At 49.4% G+C, this 20,212-nt stretch overlaps 1 protein-coding gene across 8 annotated transcripts in view; it reads right to left on the bottom strand.

The window, feature by feature from the left end:
* DBN1 (drebrin 1) overlaps positions 1-20,212 on the bottom strand; it is a 40,317-nt gene that overhangs the window by 3,396 nt on the left and 16,709 nt on the right. Inside the window, exons 1-11 of one of the 8 annotated variants that reach the window (XM_081901025.1) lie at positions 17,024-17,046; positions 13,285-13,340; positions 12,227-12,339; positions 10,258-10,332; positions 9,129-9,275; positions 8,519-8,596; positions 7,918-8,069; positions 4,731-4,794; positions 4,380-4,439; positions 3,693-3,804; positions 1,104-1,244 (exon numbers count right to left, since the gene is read on the bottom strand). In XM_081901025.1, the coding sequence (XP_081757151.1) occupies positions 1,104-1,244; positions 3,693-3,804; positions 4,380-4,439; positions 4,731-4,794; positions 7,918-8,069; positions 8,519-8,596; positions 9,129-9,275; positions 10,258-10,332; positions 12,227-12,292 (895 nt within the window). In that variant the 5' untranslated portion in view covers positions 12,293-12,339; positions 13,285-13,340; positions 17,024-17,046. Of the gene's footprint in view, positions 1-1,103; positions 1,245-3,692; positions 3,805-4,379; positions 4,440-4,730; positions 4,795-7,917; positions 8,070-8,518; positions 8,597-9,128; positions 9,276-10,257; positions 10,333-12,226; positions 12,340-13,284; positions 13,341-16,113; positions 16,368-17,023; positions 17,047-20,212 lie in introns of those variants that run through there. The other 7 variants (XM_081901022.1, XM_081901023.1, XM_081901024.1 and 4 more) reach the window with 7 other exon arrangements.

Genomic DNA, 20,212 nt, shown 5'->3' with positions numbered 1-20,212 from the left:
TTTGGAAGCAGAGTCTACAGGAAAAAATAACACCCCTCCCCACTGCAAACATCAGGTGAAGGGACAACTTTAGAAGGCCATCTCTGTCCCAGACTTAGTACTACCATCACAAACCCAGTTCGCCCAGTATATCCATCCTACACCCTGGTTCAGGGATCTCCCCTGTTCTGCAGTGCAACTGGTCCAGCAGAAACATGCTCCCTGCAGCATGGTGTGTGTATGTGTGCGTGTGTGTGTGTGTGCCTGCCTGCCTGCCTGCGTGCATCATAGCTGTAAACCTTTCCTCTTTTTTTTGTAGGAAATTCCCTTATTCCCGCGCCGTTTCCCGCTGCTTCATGCTGCTATCCCGGATTGTTAGATATCCCGTAGACTGTCCCCGGGACAGTTGAGGCTGCTGATCCCTTATTTTTGATACTGCTGATCCCTTATTTTCAAATCTGAAAGTTGACAGCTATGGTGTGCATACTGTTTGTCTCTCTCTGTGTGTGGTCCATCTTCTGTTTGCATAGATTTTGGCTCCCCCTTTTCTAATCTGGGGAAACGGATGCTCTGTTCTACAGTCACAATCGGCCTAACTGGTTTTCATTTGAGGCTCTCTGTTCACTGCCTCCACCCTGCCTATAGGGCATCAATACATCGGCCTGCAAATCCATGCTTGGATTTACGGTGTAGCTACTGATGTTGAGAAGTCCCTGTTGCGGCCTACCTAACCAAAGCTGTTTTTTAAAAGGTGAACCGGACGGGGGGCGTAGATGTGGGGCGCCAAAGGGGAAGTTTCTGTCTTATATACAAAGCCAGCCCTCCCGAGGGTGGTAGCTGCCGAAGCATAATGCCAGGCCCCTCTCCGCTCTTCTGGGGCTACACTCCTGCCATGCAGTGAACACGAGAGAGAGCAGGCTGCGCCCTGAGTCTTCCCTGGTCCAGTCTGCGGGGCCAGTGTTTCTCAGACACTCATGGACTCTTAGTCCTTCCTTTCAGAGATGCCTGCGGAGTGAGATTGGGCTTGGCCAAAGATACAAGGTGTGGGGCGGGTGAGCAAGGCCCCCGAAGCAGCTGCCTCCCCAACCGACTCCCCAAAGCCCGGCCGGGGCCTGGCTACCTACATGGGAAGAAGGAGGAGAGGTTTGGTGTGCGGTGGCAAGAGATATAGGGGAAGGGAGTCCGTGGAGGGGAGGAGGAGGAGGAGGAGAAGGAAGGCGGCCCACTGTCAGGTGTCTTTATGAAAGGACAGTGCAGACGACCTGCTGAGAGAAAGACAAGACAGACGGACGGAGACAGAGAAAGCAGAAGAGAATGATCAGTCTCCCCTCCAGCTGCCCACTCCATCTCCCGCCCGCCCCCCTGCTCATGCCAGTGGGCAAGCAAGGCCCACGTGAGGGGCTGGGGAGGCAGGGGAAGACTGTGAGGGAGGCGGGTCTCTGCAAAGGCAAGGAGGAGGGTGGGAGGAGGCTCCTGGGGGCAGCAGTGCAGGGGGGGGCTGGGGAAAAGCAAAGGCAGCGGCTGGGGGGCACGAGGGCCAGGCTGGAGCAGTGTGGAGGGGGCAGGATGGCATCAGGAAGGCTGGGCGGTGCAAGAAAGTGAAGCGGGAGAGAAAGAGGAAGCTCGGAGGCAGGATACGCAAGTGGTGCCGGGGAAGACGAGTTCATGCCACGGTCCCTACCTCAACTGGCAACCTGGTCCCCAATAGAGAGCCAACCCAAACTATCACACAGAAGTGTGAACCCAAAGCTGTAACGCAGAGGGCTCCAGAGAGCAGAGTTCATGCCTTACCCCTGAGGCAGGGATAGTCACAGCTGCACCATTCTCTGCGGTGGGCAGCCCAAGGAGCCAGAAAAAGTCACAGCAGAGGTGCAAAGGAGTTCTCTAGCATGAACCACCCGTGGAGGCTGCTGCAAATAAAGCGCTGAGTCTCTGTGCTTCTTTACCAAAACAATGCCTGGAGGTTCTGCGGCCTACTCAGGTCTGGTGGGCTGTACAAAACTCACACGCAGCCAAGAAGTGTGTCCTAAGCAGCAGCCAGGAATTGAGGTGGGAGAGAGCACAAGAGAAAATCTCACCCGCTGCTGCCCCTGCTTTCTTTTGTCCAGTTCCTTCCATAGGGAAACCTGTGGCCTCCCAGACAATATCAGGCTACACATCCCATCTCCTCTGATCATCAGCCATGCTGGATGAGGCTGAAGGAGCCCAACACCTCCTGGAGGGCCATAGGTTCTCCCTCCTAGCTACAGAGACACAGTCTCGCTTGATGCAATAAAAACTGCGGCAGGATTACCTGTCTTGTTTACATTGGCTTATTCCTAGTGTCCCTTTGCTCACCTGCCCACCCCAGCAGTACCATTCTTCAGACAGCACTGTCAAGGGCAGAAACAGGCTGCTAGGCCGGAGCATCCCCCCAAGGCTGGCCAATTCGATAAATAACACTGAGAGCTCCTGCTGCCTAGCTAACATCAGACCCATTCGCATACTGGGATAATGCAACTGAGGTGATGGAGGACCACTTTGCTGCATGGACACCACTTGGAAACTTCCCATCAGGGAAGCCAATTGTCTGCAGGATCCAGACACCATGAAAGCAGGGGGTGGTGATGACGGGCTGCCAATTCAGATTTAGCCCAGAATGGAACGTTTTCTACATCAATGACTACATGATAAATGATCTTTTGCTTCCACGTTAATTTCTCAAAGGGTGAGAGGTTCACTATAGTGTCCTCAAAGACAGATGATCCCCCAGACCCTGTCTTGAAAATCAAGCTATGCTAGATTTGATCCACAGCCCAGAAACACGGAGTGAGATTGTGTGGCGTTGGCATCAGCAGCAGCCTCTGATCCAGGAGTGATATTGTGAGCCTTGAGCAAGAGAAAGGCAGGACAACCTGGGCCACAGATGTCTCACTCTAAGCCCCATGTGCTGAATAATGACGTAGTATAACCCTGAAGATCTCATTTCTACTGTTCTCCAAAACTGACGAAACCGTTGCCGTTTTGGACAATGAAATAGATATGAACTAGAACACAGTGGTATCTCGGGTTAAGTACTTAATTTGTTCCGGAGCTCCGTTCTTAACCTGAAGCACCACTTTAGCTAATGGGGCCTCCTGCTGCCGTCGCGCCGCCGGAGCATGATTTCTGTTCTCATCCTGAAGCAAAGTTCTTAACCTGAAGCACTATTTCTGGGTTAGCGGAGTCTGTAACCTGAAGCGTATGTAACCTGAAGCGTATGTAACCTGAGGTACCTCTGTATATATATCCAACAACAACACCTAATCAAATTATTGGACGCAAAACTTGGTTATATGTGATAGAAAGGACAGAAGTCTTTTGTTATAGTTATGTATTTGCCACTTTTCAGGCTTTCATAGGATGCTGGCTGTTTTCCTTATGGTGAGACTCAGCAGCAGGGAATGTCTCTTCTCTGCACCTCATTCTGTGTTCAACTGACCTCTGGTCATTTTTTTGAGTTTTGCCTTTGCTTCCTTAAACAACCCCCCATCTGCTCATATCATCCGTAGCAGACATTTCCAAGTGTCTGGATGCCCACTGCCTTGCCCTGAGATTTATACTTCCCCACCTTCCATTCAAAAACCAAAACAAAAACCAGGTTGCTGAAATCTTCCTGACTGCTTCCCCACCAACCCTCATCCCCCCATTTTCTGTACTTCCTGCCTGAAGCAGCGCCGGCGAGGGCTCTCTACCTGTTCTGTTGATGGGCGGGGCTGTCTCTGAACTGGCCGAAGCCACTCGCTCTTGCTGCCTGAAGAACTCGCGGGGGTTCTCGGGCCTCTGAGCGATGATGGCAGCCGCCTCCTGTCAGGATGCGAGGGGAAGAAGCGAGAGAGGACGGTCAAGGGCAGCCCAGTCCACTGGCCCACACAGACCCCGTCATAAACCCAGCCCGAACCCCCTCACACCCAGCGCTGCCCCTCCCCATGCAGTTGCCAGGGCAACAGTGACAAAACATGATACGTGCCACACACAAACAGTGTCCCTCACCCCATGCCCCAACCCCACCCCCAGCAGCAGCAATGGCACACAGTGACGGGGGTGGGGAGAAAGAAAAGTGACAGCACCACAATCTGTCTTCCTCTTCTGACAAAATGGAACATGTATGTAAGCAAAGGAGAGACGAGGACAGCCGGGATCCCGCCTTGCTCCCCAGAGAGAGAACTGATGCCCAGCCTTGCTTAAGCACAGACTTCCGCTCATCAACAGCACACTCCAGCTTCTCCACAGGACAACAGTCGCCAGAATTGAAGGCCCCCCCTCCCCGCCAAAACTCTCCACACACAAACGCGACAACCCTCATGCAGCAAGAGCCCTGTAGGGTGCATGGAGGTCCTGCTGCCTACACAACGCATGCTGTGCCCCGGGGCCGCACTCACCTCCACCTCTGACTCAGACTTTTTGGGCTGCTGCCTGTCTTCGTCGTCCTCCTGCTCCCCCTAGGGAGAGAGGTCAGCGTCAGCCCCAGGGCACCTCAACCACACCAGAAGACCCTACATTTGTCTGTCTGTCTGTCTGTTTGTTTGCTTTACTGTTATTCTCCTGGCCTAGCACAAAGCTGGAGAGAGGAAGAGCTCTTGGGCAGCAAGGCGTCCTCACCCTGGCTGCAGAGTGGGTCCCCAATGTCACCAGCCAGCCTTGGTGCTGAATCCCTACCTCTGCCAACCTCCTTGGGGGAGCCAGTGGCACAACTGGACAATCCTCCCCCAAGCTCTTGAAGCATCACTTACAAAGATGGACTGCTCCTTCAACCGCTGCTTGGCCTCCTCCGCCTCCAGGGTCTGCTGCTTTCGCCTGGTGGGAAGGGAAAGGAGGAGAAGGAGGAGGAAAAGAAGGCTTGAGAGATCCTGGTACTGGAATGCTAGGGCCTGGGTAGGACAGGCCGCAGGCTGACTTGGCTTTCTAACATTTAACATCAATAATAATAATAATAATAATAATAATAATAATAATAATAATAATACCCCACCCTTCCTTGCAAAGCAGCAGGAAGTAGCCAATCAGTCAAAAGATAGCCTTCTCCATTCAGGAACCATGGAGAACCGTCTGACCTCCAACTTTATTCCAAAGTTGTGTATATTTGAAATTTTCTGTTGCACCCTCACTTAATCCTTATTATGCACCATTTCCCCCATTAGCTCTTATTTCAAGGCCTCTTAAATCATTTTCACTGGTCTCTAGAGCCCACTCTAAAGCTTGCTCTGTGCCTATTTTGCCAGCAAGCAGGAAAATCTCTTGGGCACCTCCAGATAGCATGGCCTTTTTTTGTTTCCTGCGGGTATTTTCTGCAATGTGTCTTTGATGCAATAATAACGCATTAGCCGTGGATTTACACTGGACAGCCCACACATCATTCCGCTTTCTTAGTTGTTTGGCAATGCTACTGCATGTGCTGCTGCACTATTGCCACTGAGAGGGAGGGGCACCCTTTTGCTATAGCACAACCAAAGCAGGACAACCCACCCATCCCAGAAGTTGCAGGATTTCAGCAGGAATTGATGGGGCATGCACCAGCTGGAAATGAAGCAGCATATCCACCTCTGAACTTTCCCAGGCCCAAACAACATTGAAAGCGGAATCACGTATAGCTGCCCTGATACCATCTTGAGCACAGATCATCATGCTTGTGTGATAAAAAGAACATTTGGAGGGGTTATTATGCCTTGTGTTCTGGGAGCCCCTCTGCTAAATGCCTCCTGTCGCTCCGTGTTTTGCAAGTGTGTCCCATTCCAAATCCCATCCTGTTTCTGCCTCCCACCTTTAAACGGTTACCTTCTGAGCTTCCTTTCTTAGGTGTTATACTTTACATGTTAGACTATTGCATTTCATACCTTGTCAGCTCACCAAGGTGTTCCAAGTTCTTATCCTACCACTTGGCATTCTGTCTGCTGCATGTTCACCTACCTAGGAACCACTGTTGTGTATGAAAACGACCATGTGTTTGTACTCTTAACCCAGCCTACCATAGCTGTTTGGATATAAACCACAACACAAGAAAGTATGCCCAAATATGTCCTGCCCAGGCTGGGTCCAATCTATCTCTCTATTAAAATTTCATCACTGCCACTCATGCAAATGCAAAACGATTTAAGTGCTTCACTTCAGAGACCGTAATCGTTCAGCAGTTATGAAACAGCACTGCCATCCGACACACACAGCCCTCCAAAGAGCTGCAGAAGTCCTGATAAACCTGGGAAATCACAGAACAGGGACTGTTTATTGCACATATGGAATATGAAACCATTAAAGGCATATTGGCTACTGTTGCATGGTTCCCTCTGCTCCCAAATGAATATGCAGGAGGTGGCAAAGACCTATAATTTCAGATGTTTCTTCAATCTATTCTGGTAAGACACAGGGCAAGTGGTATGGCTTTGACCAAAGCAGCCAATCCTTCTGTCATCAGAAGAAGTAAACATCGTTCAGCCCGGACACTGAGGTCCAGCACAGAGGGCCTTCTGGCAGTTCCCTTGCTGCGAGAAGCCAAGTTACAGGGAACCAGGCAGAGGGCCTTCTCGGTAGTGGCACTTGCCCTGTGGAACGCCTTCCCACCAGATGTCAAAGAGAAAAACAACTACCAGACTTTTAGAAGACATCTGAAGGTAGCCCTGTTTAGGGAAGCTTTTAATGTTTAACAGACCATTGTATTTTAATATTTTGTTGGAAGCTGCCCAGAGTGGCTGGGGAAACCCAGCCAGATGGGTGGGGTATAAATAAGTTGTTGTTGTTGTAAATTGAAAGCTTTGGATTATCCTACAACAACAAGGGAGAACAAACAACTGGGAAAGGGCACTGTGCCAGGGTGCTGCTGTGCAGTGGCTTTCTACCGCACATGACTGCAGGAAAGAGCTCTTTCCAAACTCAACTGCTTAGCCACCCCCCCAAAAAAAAATCTGCCATGAAATCTTTCCGAAGAACACACTCAGGTTTCTGCCAGGACTTTGGGGTCTCATCTCTATTCAGTGTGAAGTGCCAGACTGTGCTCCAACATAACATGGCAGAGAACAATCAGCTGTGGTGGGCAAGCCATTTTTCAGGGAGAATTGCCTGCCATTAATGGTCTTCACTGGCTTTCAAAGAGCCCCAAGATGCCATGGAACACAGCTTGAAAACCACTGGTATTATAGAGAGGAAGTAGAATGTGGATTGGGGAGGTTCCAATTCCCACTCACCCATGAAGCGCTCTGAATGACTTTAGGTCAGCCACTACCTCCCAGCTGAACCTGCCTCCTAGGAATGTTTTGGAGGAAACAGCTATTACCAGCGCAATACATTCAATAAACATGTACAGTGGATGCTTGGGTTGTGGACGTGATCCGGGCGGGGTGCACGTTCACAATCCGCAGCGTTTGCAACCCACAGTGGCATGTCTGCGCATGCGCGGGTTGTGATTTGGCGCGTCTGCACATGCGCGACCGCCAAAACCCAGAAGCAACCCATTCTGGTACCCATTCGGCGATCCGTAACCCAAAAAAACCGCAACCTGAAGCGTCTGTATCCCGAGGTATGACTGTATAGGACTCTGTGAGCAATTAAATTGAAAACAGCAAGAGGTGAGGCTGATATATACCTCCAACCGCACTAAATAATCATGCTGAGTTCAAGCAGACTCTCACCACCATCAGTACTGGCAGCATAACATTCAGGAAGGACCAAGAGGCACTTAGGCCTATACAAACAGAGGGAGGAGCAACAGGGCAGCCAATGAAACAGGGCCACTTTTGCTTCCCGCAAGGAAGCAACGTGGAAGAGGCATCCTTGCCTGCAAGCAGGATTGGAGCACAAGAGCCCTCTCCCTCCTGTTGGACGAACCGATATTTGCCCATCTTGGCTTGCTAAGGAACCACCCGTGTTGCCTCCTTGGCTCCCTTTGCACACAGACAACACCACGGCCAGACCCTCCCGGCTGCCCCTTGCCTGTGTTCCTCAATCTGCTCCTCGCGCTCCCGGTAGCGCTTCTCTCGCTCCTCCTGCTCCTGCCTCTCCTGCTCCATGCGCTCTTGCTCAAAACGCAGCCGCTCGTCCAGGGCCTTCTTCCGCTCCTCCTCCTTGCGCAGCTCCTCCTCTTTCTGCAAGGGACAGAAAACAGGGAGAGGGTAGGTGCGGCACCTCACACAGAAGGGCTGGAACAGGGATGAAGGTAAGGAAAGACATATGCGTGTGTGTGTGTGTGTGTGTGTGTGTGTGAGAGAGAGAGAGAGAGAGAGAGAGAGAGAGAGATATGATGGATTAGATAGATGATAGATGATAGATAGATATAGATAACAGAGATAGATGATAGATAACAGAGATAGATGATAGATAGATAGATAGATGATAGATAGATAGATAGATGATAGATAGATAGATAGATGATAGATAGATAGATGATAGATAGATAGATGATAGATAGATATAGATGATGATAGATAGATAGATAGATAGATAGATAGATAGATAGATAGAGATATAGATAGTCATAGCTAATCACAGACTTGACCTGCCCAGGGACAGGGCTTCCTTGGTAAAACTTTTCTACCTTGGCCTGCTCCCAGAACTGCTCCCGGTTGAGTCGCTTCATCTCCACAGCAGCATCAGTCTTCTGGTAGGTGGTGCCCTTAAACAAAGAAATCAAATCAGGAGAGAGATGCGTATGTGTGTGAATGAGCACACACAGATAACAAGACAACTTGCCAGGTTCCCACTGCCCTGGTGTGTTTCACAATGCTTTGTAACAGCATGGGGGTAACTGACCAGAATATTCTTCAAGGCAGTTCATAACGTATGCTGGAGGATTTGCAGTGCACCCATTGCAGCCAGTGAGGTTAATCTGAGGTTATTGCTAACTGAAACGTCCACTCCACTGTTATCTTTCTTACCCTGGTTATCTGGATGGTTATCTTTCTTACCCTGAGTCAACAGCCTTCCAAAACCTGGTGCCTGCAGATGGTGTTGGACTACAGCTCCCATCTCCCCCTAGTCCCAGGCCATGCTGGCAGGGGCTGATGGGAGCTGTAGTCCAAATCTGGGGAAGGCTGCCCTAAGTAGAATTTACTTTCAGCAGACCAGCCACACCCAAGCCCAGAAGAGGCTGGTGCTGCTTCTCCCCAGCAAGGGGAAAGGGGGGCATGGCAAAGAAGGAGCATTACCACGGGCTGCGCATTCTCATCCTCACGCAGGCGGAGACGGTGCAGCACGGGGCTGGCAATGCGGGCGAGGCCGTTGGAGAGCCGCTGCCCAATGGCTCCTGGGTCGATGTCTTCCACACTGCTAGCGTTGACAATGACATCCACACCCTGTTGAGACATTCAAACCACACTGAAAAATGAAGGTCCGGCCACCAAGCTGGAGAAGATGACATAGACCTGTCTGTCCTCTGAGGCTCCAGGGAGCAGGACTAGGGCCAGGAAAAGAGATTTCAGCTCAGCACCAGAGGACACTTCCTATTTATTGGGAAGAGAGCTGCTAGACAGTAGACAAAGACTGTGTTGGGAGGTGGTGGGCTCTCCTCCAATGGAGCTATTTAAGTGGAGTCTGGATGAGCATATTTATCAGGGATACTGTAGCTTCAAAGGCAGGGAACCCCTTTCAGAGAGAGAGCCTGCATTCCCTCTTGGGTAGTTTTGTGGGGGGCTGCTTGCCAGTGATGGGCAGGGCCAGAGGCAAGAGCAAACAGGGCAAAGGATGTGTGACATTTACCTTTGTAGAGCAGGCTCGACTCCAGCCACACAAAAGCCAGAGGCTTACACCCACCTGTGCACCCGCTACCTGCCTACCTAAACTGGGCAAGCAGGAGGCATGATCATGGCTCAAGAACATATACCAGCCAGGCAAAAGCACACAAACTAGGCTGATGAGGGGCAAGGACTAAGAAGAGTCCCAAGGGCTGGGTGGAGAGGCCTGTAGGGCCACATCTGGCCCCCTGACCTCAGGTTCGCTACCCCACTTGAAGCTGCATTTTGCATTGAGCAGGAAGTCAGATGAGGATTTAAGGCAGCTACCCTGGCGGAGACCCAGCAGCTGGCACAGGTCTCCTGCCAACAGCTCACAATCAAAACTCCTTGCCCATCCCAGATGTGGAGCCTGTGTCCTTCCAGATGTTATTGGGCTACACTCTCTGTCCACAACTGGAGGGCCACAGGTCTTTCCACCCCTGCATTGCAGGAGAACCATGTTCCCTCTTCCACAAAGTCCAAATCCCTTTTCCACAAGATGAGAACGGACTGTTGCATAGGCACTCCCACCTGCGCACCCTTCCCCAAACAGTTTGCCACTGACCTGGAAGAATTCCGCGACTTTGGCCACATGGCTGGCGCAGGCACACTTGCGGGCATCAGCAACATCCTCTCCCACCTGCCAGGCATAAAGGTGCACAGGGACGGGGAAGGTTAGTGCTGGAAGATGCCACTCTCGTGAGACAGCAGCAGGCAGCATCTTATTCTACATGCACACAGAGAGACACAGGCTACTTGGGAGAGCATCTGGAGAGCTCAGAAGGAGGAGGACAAGGGCGGCACCAGCACGCAAGAAAACGGGATATTCCTCTGGATTTTTGAATGGAAAGCAAGAGCAGCAAGGATTTTCTCTGCAGAAAGGTCTTCCTTAATAATTTTGGAGGAGATGTAGACCAAACATATCACTGTGCCAACAAGGTAGGGAAGAAACACTGCCCCACATGCCTAAATCTGCAGCTTCTTCTAAGTCCTGGAGCATCAATGCTTGGCAGGAGGTTTTTTGCTGTCTTTTTGTTAAGAACTGGGAAATGACACAGAGAGTACATCTTATATTCCTTCACAGTAGATCTCACCCTTGTGAAGGGGGTCTTGCTAGGGCTAGCAGCGATATTCAGTGGTTTCCAAATGGCTGGATATTTGTTGTTCATTTCTGCCCCTGGGCAGCACTTTGTAATGTGTTTCTTCTTTTAAGTCACCCTTCCCCAACCTGGTTCTCTCCAGGTGCTTTTGGACTACAAGTCCCATCAGCCTTAGCCACCATGGCCAATACACAGGGATGCTGGAAATTGTAGTTCTCCCCGGACACTGAGGTCCAGCTCTGAGGGCCTTCTGGAGGTTCCCTGGAGGTTACAGGGAAGCAGGCAGAGGGCCTTCACGGTAGCGGCACCCACTCTGTGGAACGCCCTCCCATCAGATGTCATGGAAATATACAACTATCTGACTTTTAGAAGAATTCTGAATTTTTATCGTGTATTTAATATTCTGTCGGTAGCCGCCCAGAGTGGCTGGGGAAACCCAGCCAGATGGATGGGGTATGTATGTATGTATGTATGTATGTATGTATGTATGTATGCATAAATAAATAAATATTGTTAATAATATTATTATTCAAAATGTCTGGAGGGCATCAGGCCAAAGGCGGCTGGTTCAGACTGTTAAACCCATATTTCTACAAAGACATTTTTAAAAAGGCCAAGTGAAAGGAACTGTCCACAAAAGCAGTATTTAAAGACTGTCACAAGCTGGGATATGTCAGGTAGGATAGGAAGCAAGTCTGGACAGAAACTGGGAAGGAGAAGGAGCCAGCCCAATGTGTCAGAGTGGTCGACCCTTTCAGATTCATTAAGGAAATGGAATTTGTTCCACTAGAGGGCAGTGCAGACAAATCAATGGAAACCCAGCAGTCAGCAAGGGTTCTGCTAGAAAGATCAACCTCCACATTACAGGCCTCTTCAGAGCAAGCTAGCTTTATGTGCCCCTGTATTCACAGCCCAAACAGCACTCATGCCAGCCTTCACAAATGATGGGCTGGTGCTTTTTCCTACACAGAGATTATCTTTACGTAGAAAAAGACTGTGCACAATTAGGCCCTACGGTTGAGACACCAGGGACCTACCATCAGCCTTCGCCATTCAGTGTTTCTCAAACCTGGGTCTCCAGCTGTTGTTGAACTGCAGCTCCCATCATCCCTGACCACTGGTCCTGCTAGCTAGCAATGATGGGAGTTGTAGCCCAACAACAGCTGGAGACCCAGGTTTGACAAACACTTGGCTGTTCCTGAATTCTCCACCCTAGTTTGAACAGGGCTGCCAGCTCCAGATGCCGCGAAGATTCCTGTGCATAAAGAAGGCTGAATTTCTCCTGTCTCACCATAGTGGGAGGAAACGCTGAACTGGTGGAACTTTCCCTTCCCATGCAGTACCAAGGTCCTCTTTTTGTGTGGCCCAGTCAACTTTAATATTGCTCCCCTTCAGCACAGGGCAAGCTACCTCCCAGACTCTTCTTGGACTTACCCAGTTAATGAGGACATATTTAGGGAGGGTGGCCTGAGGGTCTTTGACACTGCAGAATCCGTACATCACTTTCTGGTTCTCAAAATGGCTGGAGAGTTCTTGTAGGCCGCCAGCTGAAGAAGCAAAGAGACAGATTTTATGGGACACAGACCACACTGCTCTTTCCCTTAGGGACCTGATGGGGCACTGCCTTTCACAGAGCCAGCGCACTGGTTCATCTATCTCAGTACGGTCTGTGCAGATTGGAGCAGGCTCTCTGGGGTTTCAAGCAGAGAATCTTGGTATCTGGAGATGCCAGGGACTGGACCAAAAACCTCTGCATGCAGAGCAGATGACACAGCACTGAACTTCGGCCCTTCAGGTGGGTAGACAGAGGAACACATGATAAAAGGGACTAATCTCTCAACTTACGGGGTGTCCCCTTGCCACTGCTCATGGCCATTTACCTCCCCACCCCATGCCACTTCAACTCTAACCCTGTTGGAAAAAATGGGATATTTAGTTGTCGTCTATTCATGTATGCGACGACAGCAGTGAGGATACTACTGGCCCAGAGATGAAAAGAAGATGAAGTTCCAACCAGAGAAGAATGGCTGATGAAGATGATGGACTATGGCGAAACTGACTGGGAAAATCAGAAACCAGGAAGAGAAGAATTTTAAGAAGGAATGGGGAAAATTTACAATGTACTTAAGAGAACACTGTAAACGCTTGTAATGTACAAAAAACAATGGAAAATTGATTTACTATTTTTTAAAACAAATTAAAGACAATAAGATAAGCAGAAGGGGAAAAAAGACTGATAATGGTAACCATGGAAGGGTGGAGGGGATTCAGAGAATCCTAATTGAAGAGGTGAATGATGTGTTTGAATTTAAATTTGTTATGTAAAACTTAGTAAAAAATATACTTTAAAAAGAAAAAAGGGGATTTTTGTTTGTTTGTTTTGTTTTAGGAGAGGGAAGTTTGGTGGAGCACTGAGAACTGCCAGGACTGGATCGGCTAAGCAACATAAGGTTGCCCAGCAAGGAGGCAAGGGCAGGGACAGGAATACTCACTTCCCGAAGCAGCCAGTTTCAGGTTATCGGAGTCATCTTCGTAAGTGTACAAAGCCCTGCAAGTCAGAGAATCACACAAACAGGTTCGGAGAAGCATGTACAGATAAGGGCAGGACCGCGCAAATCCTTCACTATCTAACTCTTGCACTGAGGAAATGCAGATATAGTGCTAGGTAAAATTGGAGGCTAGGGCTTGGATTAAGCAGATTTGCACATGTTGGCTTATTTTTTGCCGAACTGGTTCTGCTCCTGTAGCCCTCGAGTAGCAGGGAGACAAACAGCACAGAACCCCAAAGCCCAACCACATAGTCACTGCAGTTGTAGGACTTCAGAGATCTTGGTGGCCTTCATACACACTCTTCTTAGCCCCCAAGGTCTACAAACTTGATTTTTAAAATAAAACGCAAGTTTCCTGGTATGGTCTATGGACCAACACAATAAATACTATTTTAATAAAATGAAAGTTGACCCTTGGGATGCTGAATTCGGTATTTGTGTGGTGCTTGCACATGATGCACAATAAACATAGTTCTGAGTAAAGGACAACAATGCCATGTCCAGAGAATGCCCCTCATTCCAGAGAAAGCCTTGCATTACAACATAATATAGTTCAACCCCTCTGAAAGCCGTGCCCCAGGAAGCAGAAAGAAAGCAACAGATATTTCCAAACTTGCTTCCTTCCAAATCACATTTGGAGTCTAGGGGAAGAAATGATGGGCTCACCCACACAAATCCAAGATGATGTTCACTGTCATAGGGTGATACATCTACCAGTGTCTTGGTTAGTGAGGGAAGATCCACAGCATGCTCTGGGATCCTATTCTATCACCCCTGAAACTTTGCTCTTCCTTCCACTTGTCCCCCAAAGATGCACATTCCACAAATTTGAGAATTATTTATAGAAAGCACCATGTATATTGGGCAGCAGGCACCCTCAGAGGACCAGGCCTCCTGGAGCATGCCTGGAGCAGAGAAATTAAAAATGCCCTTGAGCAACAGCAAACTGCCTGTCTCATGTGTGATTCCCAGATGGGCTATATTTGGTTTGTGTGCATGCACAGACATAGAGTCATTTGAATTAAACTATTTTCAGTAGATTTCCTAAGAAAAGCTCTGCTGAATCAGACCTTTTGTCTGTTCTGCACTTTCTGCCACTAAAGAGCTAAAGAGCCCCAGACCCAAATGTTGTAATCTTTCCTTATTTGGGAGTTTCCCCAGCCTCCTGGTCACTTTGGTTGCCTGTTTCTAAACACTCATCCCAGATTAGCAAGAGGCATTCTCAGGCTTCAAGGACTCATTCCAGCCAGGCAAAAGCACTTGGGTGGGAAGGAGGGCCTGTGAGGGCGCAGGGAGAGCTACGAGGGCCACATAGAGAAGCCTAGAAGAGTTGCATTTAGCCATGGGGCCTAAAGTTCCTCACCCAAACAGATGCAACCCAGCACTGGCCTGTGCATGCAGGATCCGACTGGGCTCTCCGTTCCTCCTGTCAACTTGTGTAGGTAAAGCAAGCAGGTTGCCATATTTGATATCACCAGTGTAGGCAAGTTCCCTACACTGGTGGGCTCAGTCTCCACAGACAAGAGGCCCCTAGTGGGTTATTGCAGCATGTGCTGCAATGTCCAGTCCCCCACAACATGATGTAAACTGCAGGGGTCAGTAAACTTTTTCAGCAGGGGGCCGGTCCATTGTCCCTCAGACCTTGTGGGGGGCCGGACTATATTTTGAAATTAAAAAATGAACCAATTCCTATGCCTCACAAATAACCTAGAGATGAATTTTAAATAAAAGCACACATTCTACTCATGTAAAAACACACTGATTCCTGGACTGTCTGTGGGCCAGATTTAGAAGGCGATTGGGGCTGGGCTGGATCCAGCCCCTGGGCCTTAGTTTGCCTACCCATGATGTAGAGCAAGCATTTCTAGAACATGGCTGCTCCTCCAGCCTGCCTAGAACAAAGCCCCCATCCAACCCTGCCCGCCCTTTTTGTTTTACATTCTGTCTGGCAATGCTGTGATAAGGAGAGGCGCTCCCCAAGGTTTCAGCTGGTACATCTACCCCAACTTCACTTCCAGAGGAGGAACAGCAGGGAAGAGCAATGAAGAGAGGGTGTACAACATCTCCTACATTACGGGGGACAGTCTTCTGTTTGAGGGGATCCTCTGCTAGAAAGGTCATTAGGTCTAGGCCTGGTTGAAAGACAAAAGAACCCCAAGATGGTATGTGGGTGGGTGTGGTGCCCGCAGGATGGGATGGGGCAGGGTGCGCCAGAATCCCAGAGCCCAAGCCATGTTCTGCTCCTGTGCCCAGCAGGCCCGTGTTACTTTTTTGGGCAGCGCGGAGCCTGCAGGTGCCTGAGCCACCGCGCCACTCCCAGGAGAGATGTGTAACTCGGGCGCGCTGCAGGCTCCATGGTAAGTGCTACTCCCCGCGGTGTGGTGCCCAGTGTGCCCCAGCCCCTGCGCTATGCCTCTGGGCAGGCACAATCACCGCAAACACAGAAGTGGCACAAAAGGGGCAAAAATAGCCTTAAAGAAGCACAAAAATGGCACAAAACAGTGCTTAGCAACCCCACAAGCCTTTGCATCAAGGCCTGTGGGGAGTTTGAGCAAGGTTTGGAGGGAGCGATTGTGGTGTTCATTTGCAGGCTTTTTCAATTGTGTTCTCATTACACAATTGCACTTAAATGCGTGGTGCCTCGGAACGTAACCCCTGCGTAAATGGGGAGTCGCCTGTATTGTATTTCTATTCAAATTATACTGAATTACTTCTAAATTTGCTTCCCTACAAAACTATTAGAACACGGTTTTTAAAAATGCAAATCAGCACCTGCCTTTGTCCTCTCTCTCGTTGATGCGCAAGAAAGATGCTTCGCTGGTATCAGTTCCAGGTGCTTTGTGCTCAAGTGAGAGAGATCCCCTCCGCCCATATCCCCTTGTCTCCTCAATGCTGCATGTGCCCGCAGGCCACATGCAAAAGGATGAGGGAGGAGCTCCTGCTAAATGGGGAGAAATGAATGCGCTGCTGCAGCCTAGGCCTCACCCCTCCAGGATGGTATAATTGTTGCCCACCTGGGGAGTAAGACCCACTCACGCTTCTGGCAGTGAACTGCCTGCTGCCCAATAAGAATGTGAGGGGTGGAGTGGGGTGGGGTGTTAAGAGGCGGAGAGGGAGAAATAGTGAAATTAAAGCAGCAGTAGCAGCATATCAATGAGCCATCAGGGCTTGTGTGAAGGGGCCTCCATGGAAACCGTCTCCAAGATACCACCCTCTCTTCCATCTCTGGCGGGGTATAGCCATTCCCTCCATCCTTTGCCAATCAGCCAGCAGAAATCAGAACCAAAGGCTTTAACACCCTTGCCGAGAGCACATGGGGGTTCTGTTCTCTTCGCAACCTCATTTCGAGACCTCATGCGAAGGGGGAAGGAAGGAGCACGGAGAATTGGTCCAGGTTGTGTGGGCGAAGAGACCGAAAGGGGGGGGAGACTCCCTCAGCTTATCAAAGCAACCAGCATCTCTGTGTCACCATGGCAACCACACTGCCATCCAGCTGGGACACAGTTCATATGAGGAGGAAGGAGGTGATTTACAGGGGAGGCTGGGTGGTGGGAGTGGGAGGGAGGGGGGAGGTATTCACTGGCAGCTGGCCCCAAATGCTGCTCCTCCCGTGTGCACCTACCACCATCCTCTCATGGCAAATTAGGAGGTGCCTTCGCTGCCCGGCCTTTCCACAGCTTACAGTGGGAGTTTGCTGAGTTGTGTCTCTTCCTGGGCATCATGTGCTCCATTTGCTGACCTGCCAAATTCTTTGGCTGTTTGCATTCCAGTAAAGGCCGGGGCGCCATATGACCTCGGTTCCTTGGGCCAGAATCCTGCTAGAGTCAGAAGGGGAACTCCGTTGGCAGGAGGAAGGATGCTGGTTGCCGGGAATCACAGGTGGGCAGAGGGCTCCCGCTCGCAGGCATGCAAGGACAAGGTGCTGGACTAGATGGGCCTGTTGGCCTCATCCAGCAGGCCTGACACATGTTCTCAACTCCCAACATGAACTGGTTGTCTTTACTCCCCGGCCCCAAACCTTCCACAGCCCCATCTCATCACAATATTGGCTTTAGCAGAAGTTGCTTACACCATCGGTTTATCTCTTTGTTTCTCTGTGATAAGTCTAGTCCTTTGATATCGGAGGAGGGAGCAAGGCTGGCATCAGCACTTGGCATCCTGCCAGGGTCTAGCAGCCTGGTATGGCCTCTTCCTGATTACTGCTTAGGAGCCCTCGCCTTAAAGATTATCAGGCTCAGCACCAAGCACCTGAATACAGTCACCTTTTTAGTTTTCCACAAGACCCTCAACCTATTAGGAGGTGTGAGGAACTTCAGGCCTGTGGGCCTAATGCAGCCCTCTAGGCCTCTCCTTCTGGTCCTTCTGCACCCCCAGTGTGTTTTTTGCCTGGCAGAGATGTGTCCTTGTGTGCTGATAACACCTCCTGCTTGCCTGGATGGAGAATAAAGTCGGATGTGTTTACTTTTGTAGTTTCCACACAGTAAACTGCCTACTGTTGGCATGTAGGCCTTGGAAGGGTCCACAGAAAAGAATGCAGCTCTTGGGCTGCCCACTGCAACCAGGCAAGGCCCCCACCTCCAACCCACTGACAGAAGAGACACCCCACCAGATGACACTTTGTTCACAGCATATGACTGTCTTCGACTGAAGGGAGTGAACAGTTGCCAAGGCAGGCTGGAGCTCTGCCCGAACCTCCCCATCTCACGTTCACACACATTTTGGCTAGATCAAGGGAGTAAGCAGAGGGTGGGTGTGTAACAGGATGAAGGGGCATACAACCATGCATGCTGTGGAGAAAGAGCTTCTCCATCTCTCGTAATATTAGAACTCGGGGCCACCCAATAAAGCAGAAGAGTAGGCGGCTCAGGTAGACAAAAGCGAAGTTCTGATTCACACAGCGCATAGGTAAACTGTGGGATTCACAGTATGTGGTGACAACCACCAACTTTGAAGGGGGATTAGACAAATTCATGGGTGATAAGGCTACCAATGGGATCCCGTATTAGAGGTAGTATGACTCTCAGGGTTCAAAATTAGCAGGAAGCCAGGCGCATTTTGCACCTAAAGATTCTCCATTTGCGAGCACCTCAAAAAGTCTGGGTGCCATTTTTTTGTGCCTGGCTGACACTCAAGGATTACTGAAATGTATGTGCTTTGAAGCTTTGAAGTATATGTTAAGGATAGACAATATAAGGAGTGTAACAATAAAGAATAGAATATTTTGAAAACTGAAGTATGGTACCAATATTTTTATTTAAACACCAAATTAGAAACGTATTAACAATTTATGTTAGACATATGATATTAACAAGGTGTCACTTATGTGACTTGCACATTACTTTATGCTTATCACAATAATAAATAAAAGGTGTTGCTGCCCCCCAAAGGTGACTAGACATTCTGTTTTGGCGCCCACAACCCAGGTTCTAGGAGCCATCCTAGCTTTTCTATCCCGATTTCTAATGCTAAATTGACTCTAAAGTTGCTGAGGAAAATGGGTGGGCTGCTAAGGGCTTTCCAGAGGCATCTGGTTGGCCATTGTGGGGAATAGGCTGCTGGTCCAGATAGGCCTGTGGCCTGATTCAGTAATGTTGAAACTACAAGCCTGCCTTCTTAAACCTTTTTCCCAATCACTGTGCACGATGCTGCCATGTTCCTTGGAGTAAGCTTTGCCCCTCCCTGGGGCTTTTCCCACTGATTACATCTGGTCTTGTACCTGGGCTGAGGTTGCTGATTGGTAGGTCTTTATTTTGCCATAGTAAGAATAGAGGGTGCTCAGCATTTTTATTTCATGACTTGGGGAGGGTTACTGTGACGCAGGTGGCGCTGTGGTCTAAACCACTGAGGCTCTTGGGCTTGCCAATCAGAAGGTCGGCTAGTTCAAATCCCTGCAATGGAGTGTGCTACCATTGCTCTGTCCCAACTCCTGCCAACCTATCAGTTCGAAAGCACACCAGTGCAAGTAGATAAATAGATATCGTTGCAGCAGGAGAGTAAACAGTGTTTCCGTTTGCTCTGGCTTCCATCATGGTGTTCCATTGTGCCAGAAGCGGTTTAGTCATGCTGGTCACATGACCTGGAAAGCTGTCTGTGGACAAACATTAGCTCCCTCGGTCTGAAAGCGAGACGAGCACCGCAACCCCAGAGTCACCTTTGACTGGACTTATCCATCCAAGGGTCCTTTACTTTTTACAGTGACCAAACTGGAAAAAACATGACATCTGTTGTTTGACTGTACCTTCAGCCAAATTGATTGGGGGCGGGGGGAGAGGAAGAATACTATTCTAAAGCTCATACTACATGTATATTGAGGGGGTGTTGGAAAAGAAACCTACAGAAAAAGAAACCCAATTCTTAAGCTTTTTCTACACATCTATGGAGCTGGATGAAAGAGGGCACCTATGGATTTCATAAAACTGGGAGGGCCATCAGCATTTCATAGCATTATAAGCAGATTTTTATTACTGGCTATTGCTGCCTTTCGAACAGCAAATGGTTAGACAGTTCATCTGTGTGCTGAAAGCACCCACGTCAGCTAAAAGTAAGCTGCCTGTTGGTTCTTAGAATAGCATATTTTTACCCAAACAACCTGAAGGGACACTCAAATGTTTGGATGAGATTAAATGAGAATGATGTTATAAACAGTATTGCAATTGATTTGCCAAAGAATTTTTTTTAAGAGGCAAGAGAAGAGACTTGGGGACTGTCGTGCCAATGCTATGCTGTTCAATACAGCTATGATGCTCTGATATAAAGGTCATCTCTTGAAACAAAGGACGTCTGGTAACTATGGCTTATGCAGACATGGAGTCACATGAAGCATACACTGAATTTATTTATCTATCTGTCTCATTCCGACAGGCGGGGGCCA

The sequence above is a fragment of the Podarcis melisellensis genome (genome assembly GCF_964234715.1).
Source record: "Podarcis melisellensis genome assembly, chromosome: 2".
NCBI lineage: Eukaryota > Metazoa > Chordata > Lepidosauria > Squamata > Lacertidae > Podarcis > Podarcis melisellensis.
This window is presented reverse-complemented; position numbering and strand designations above follow the sequence as displayed.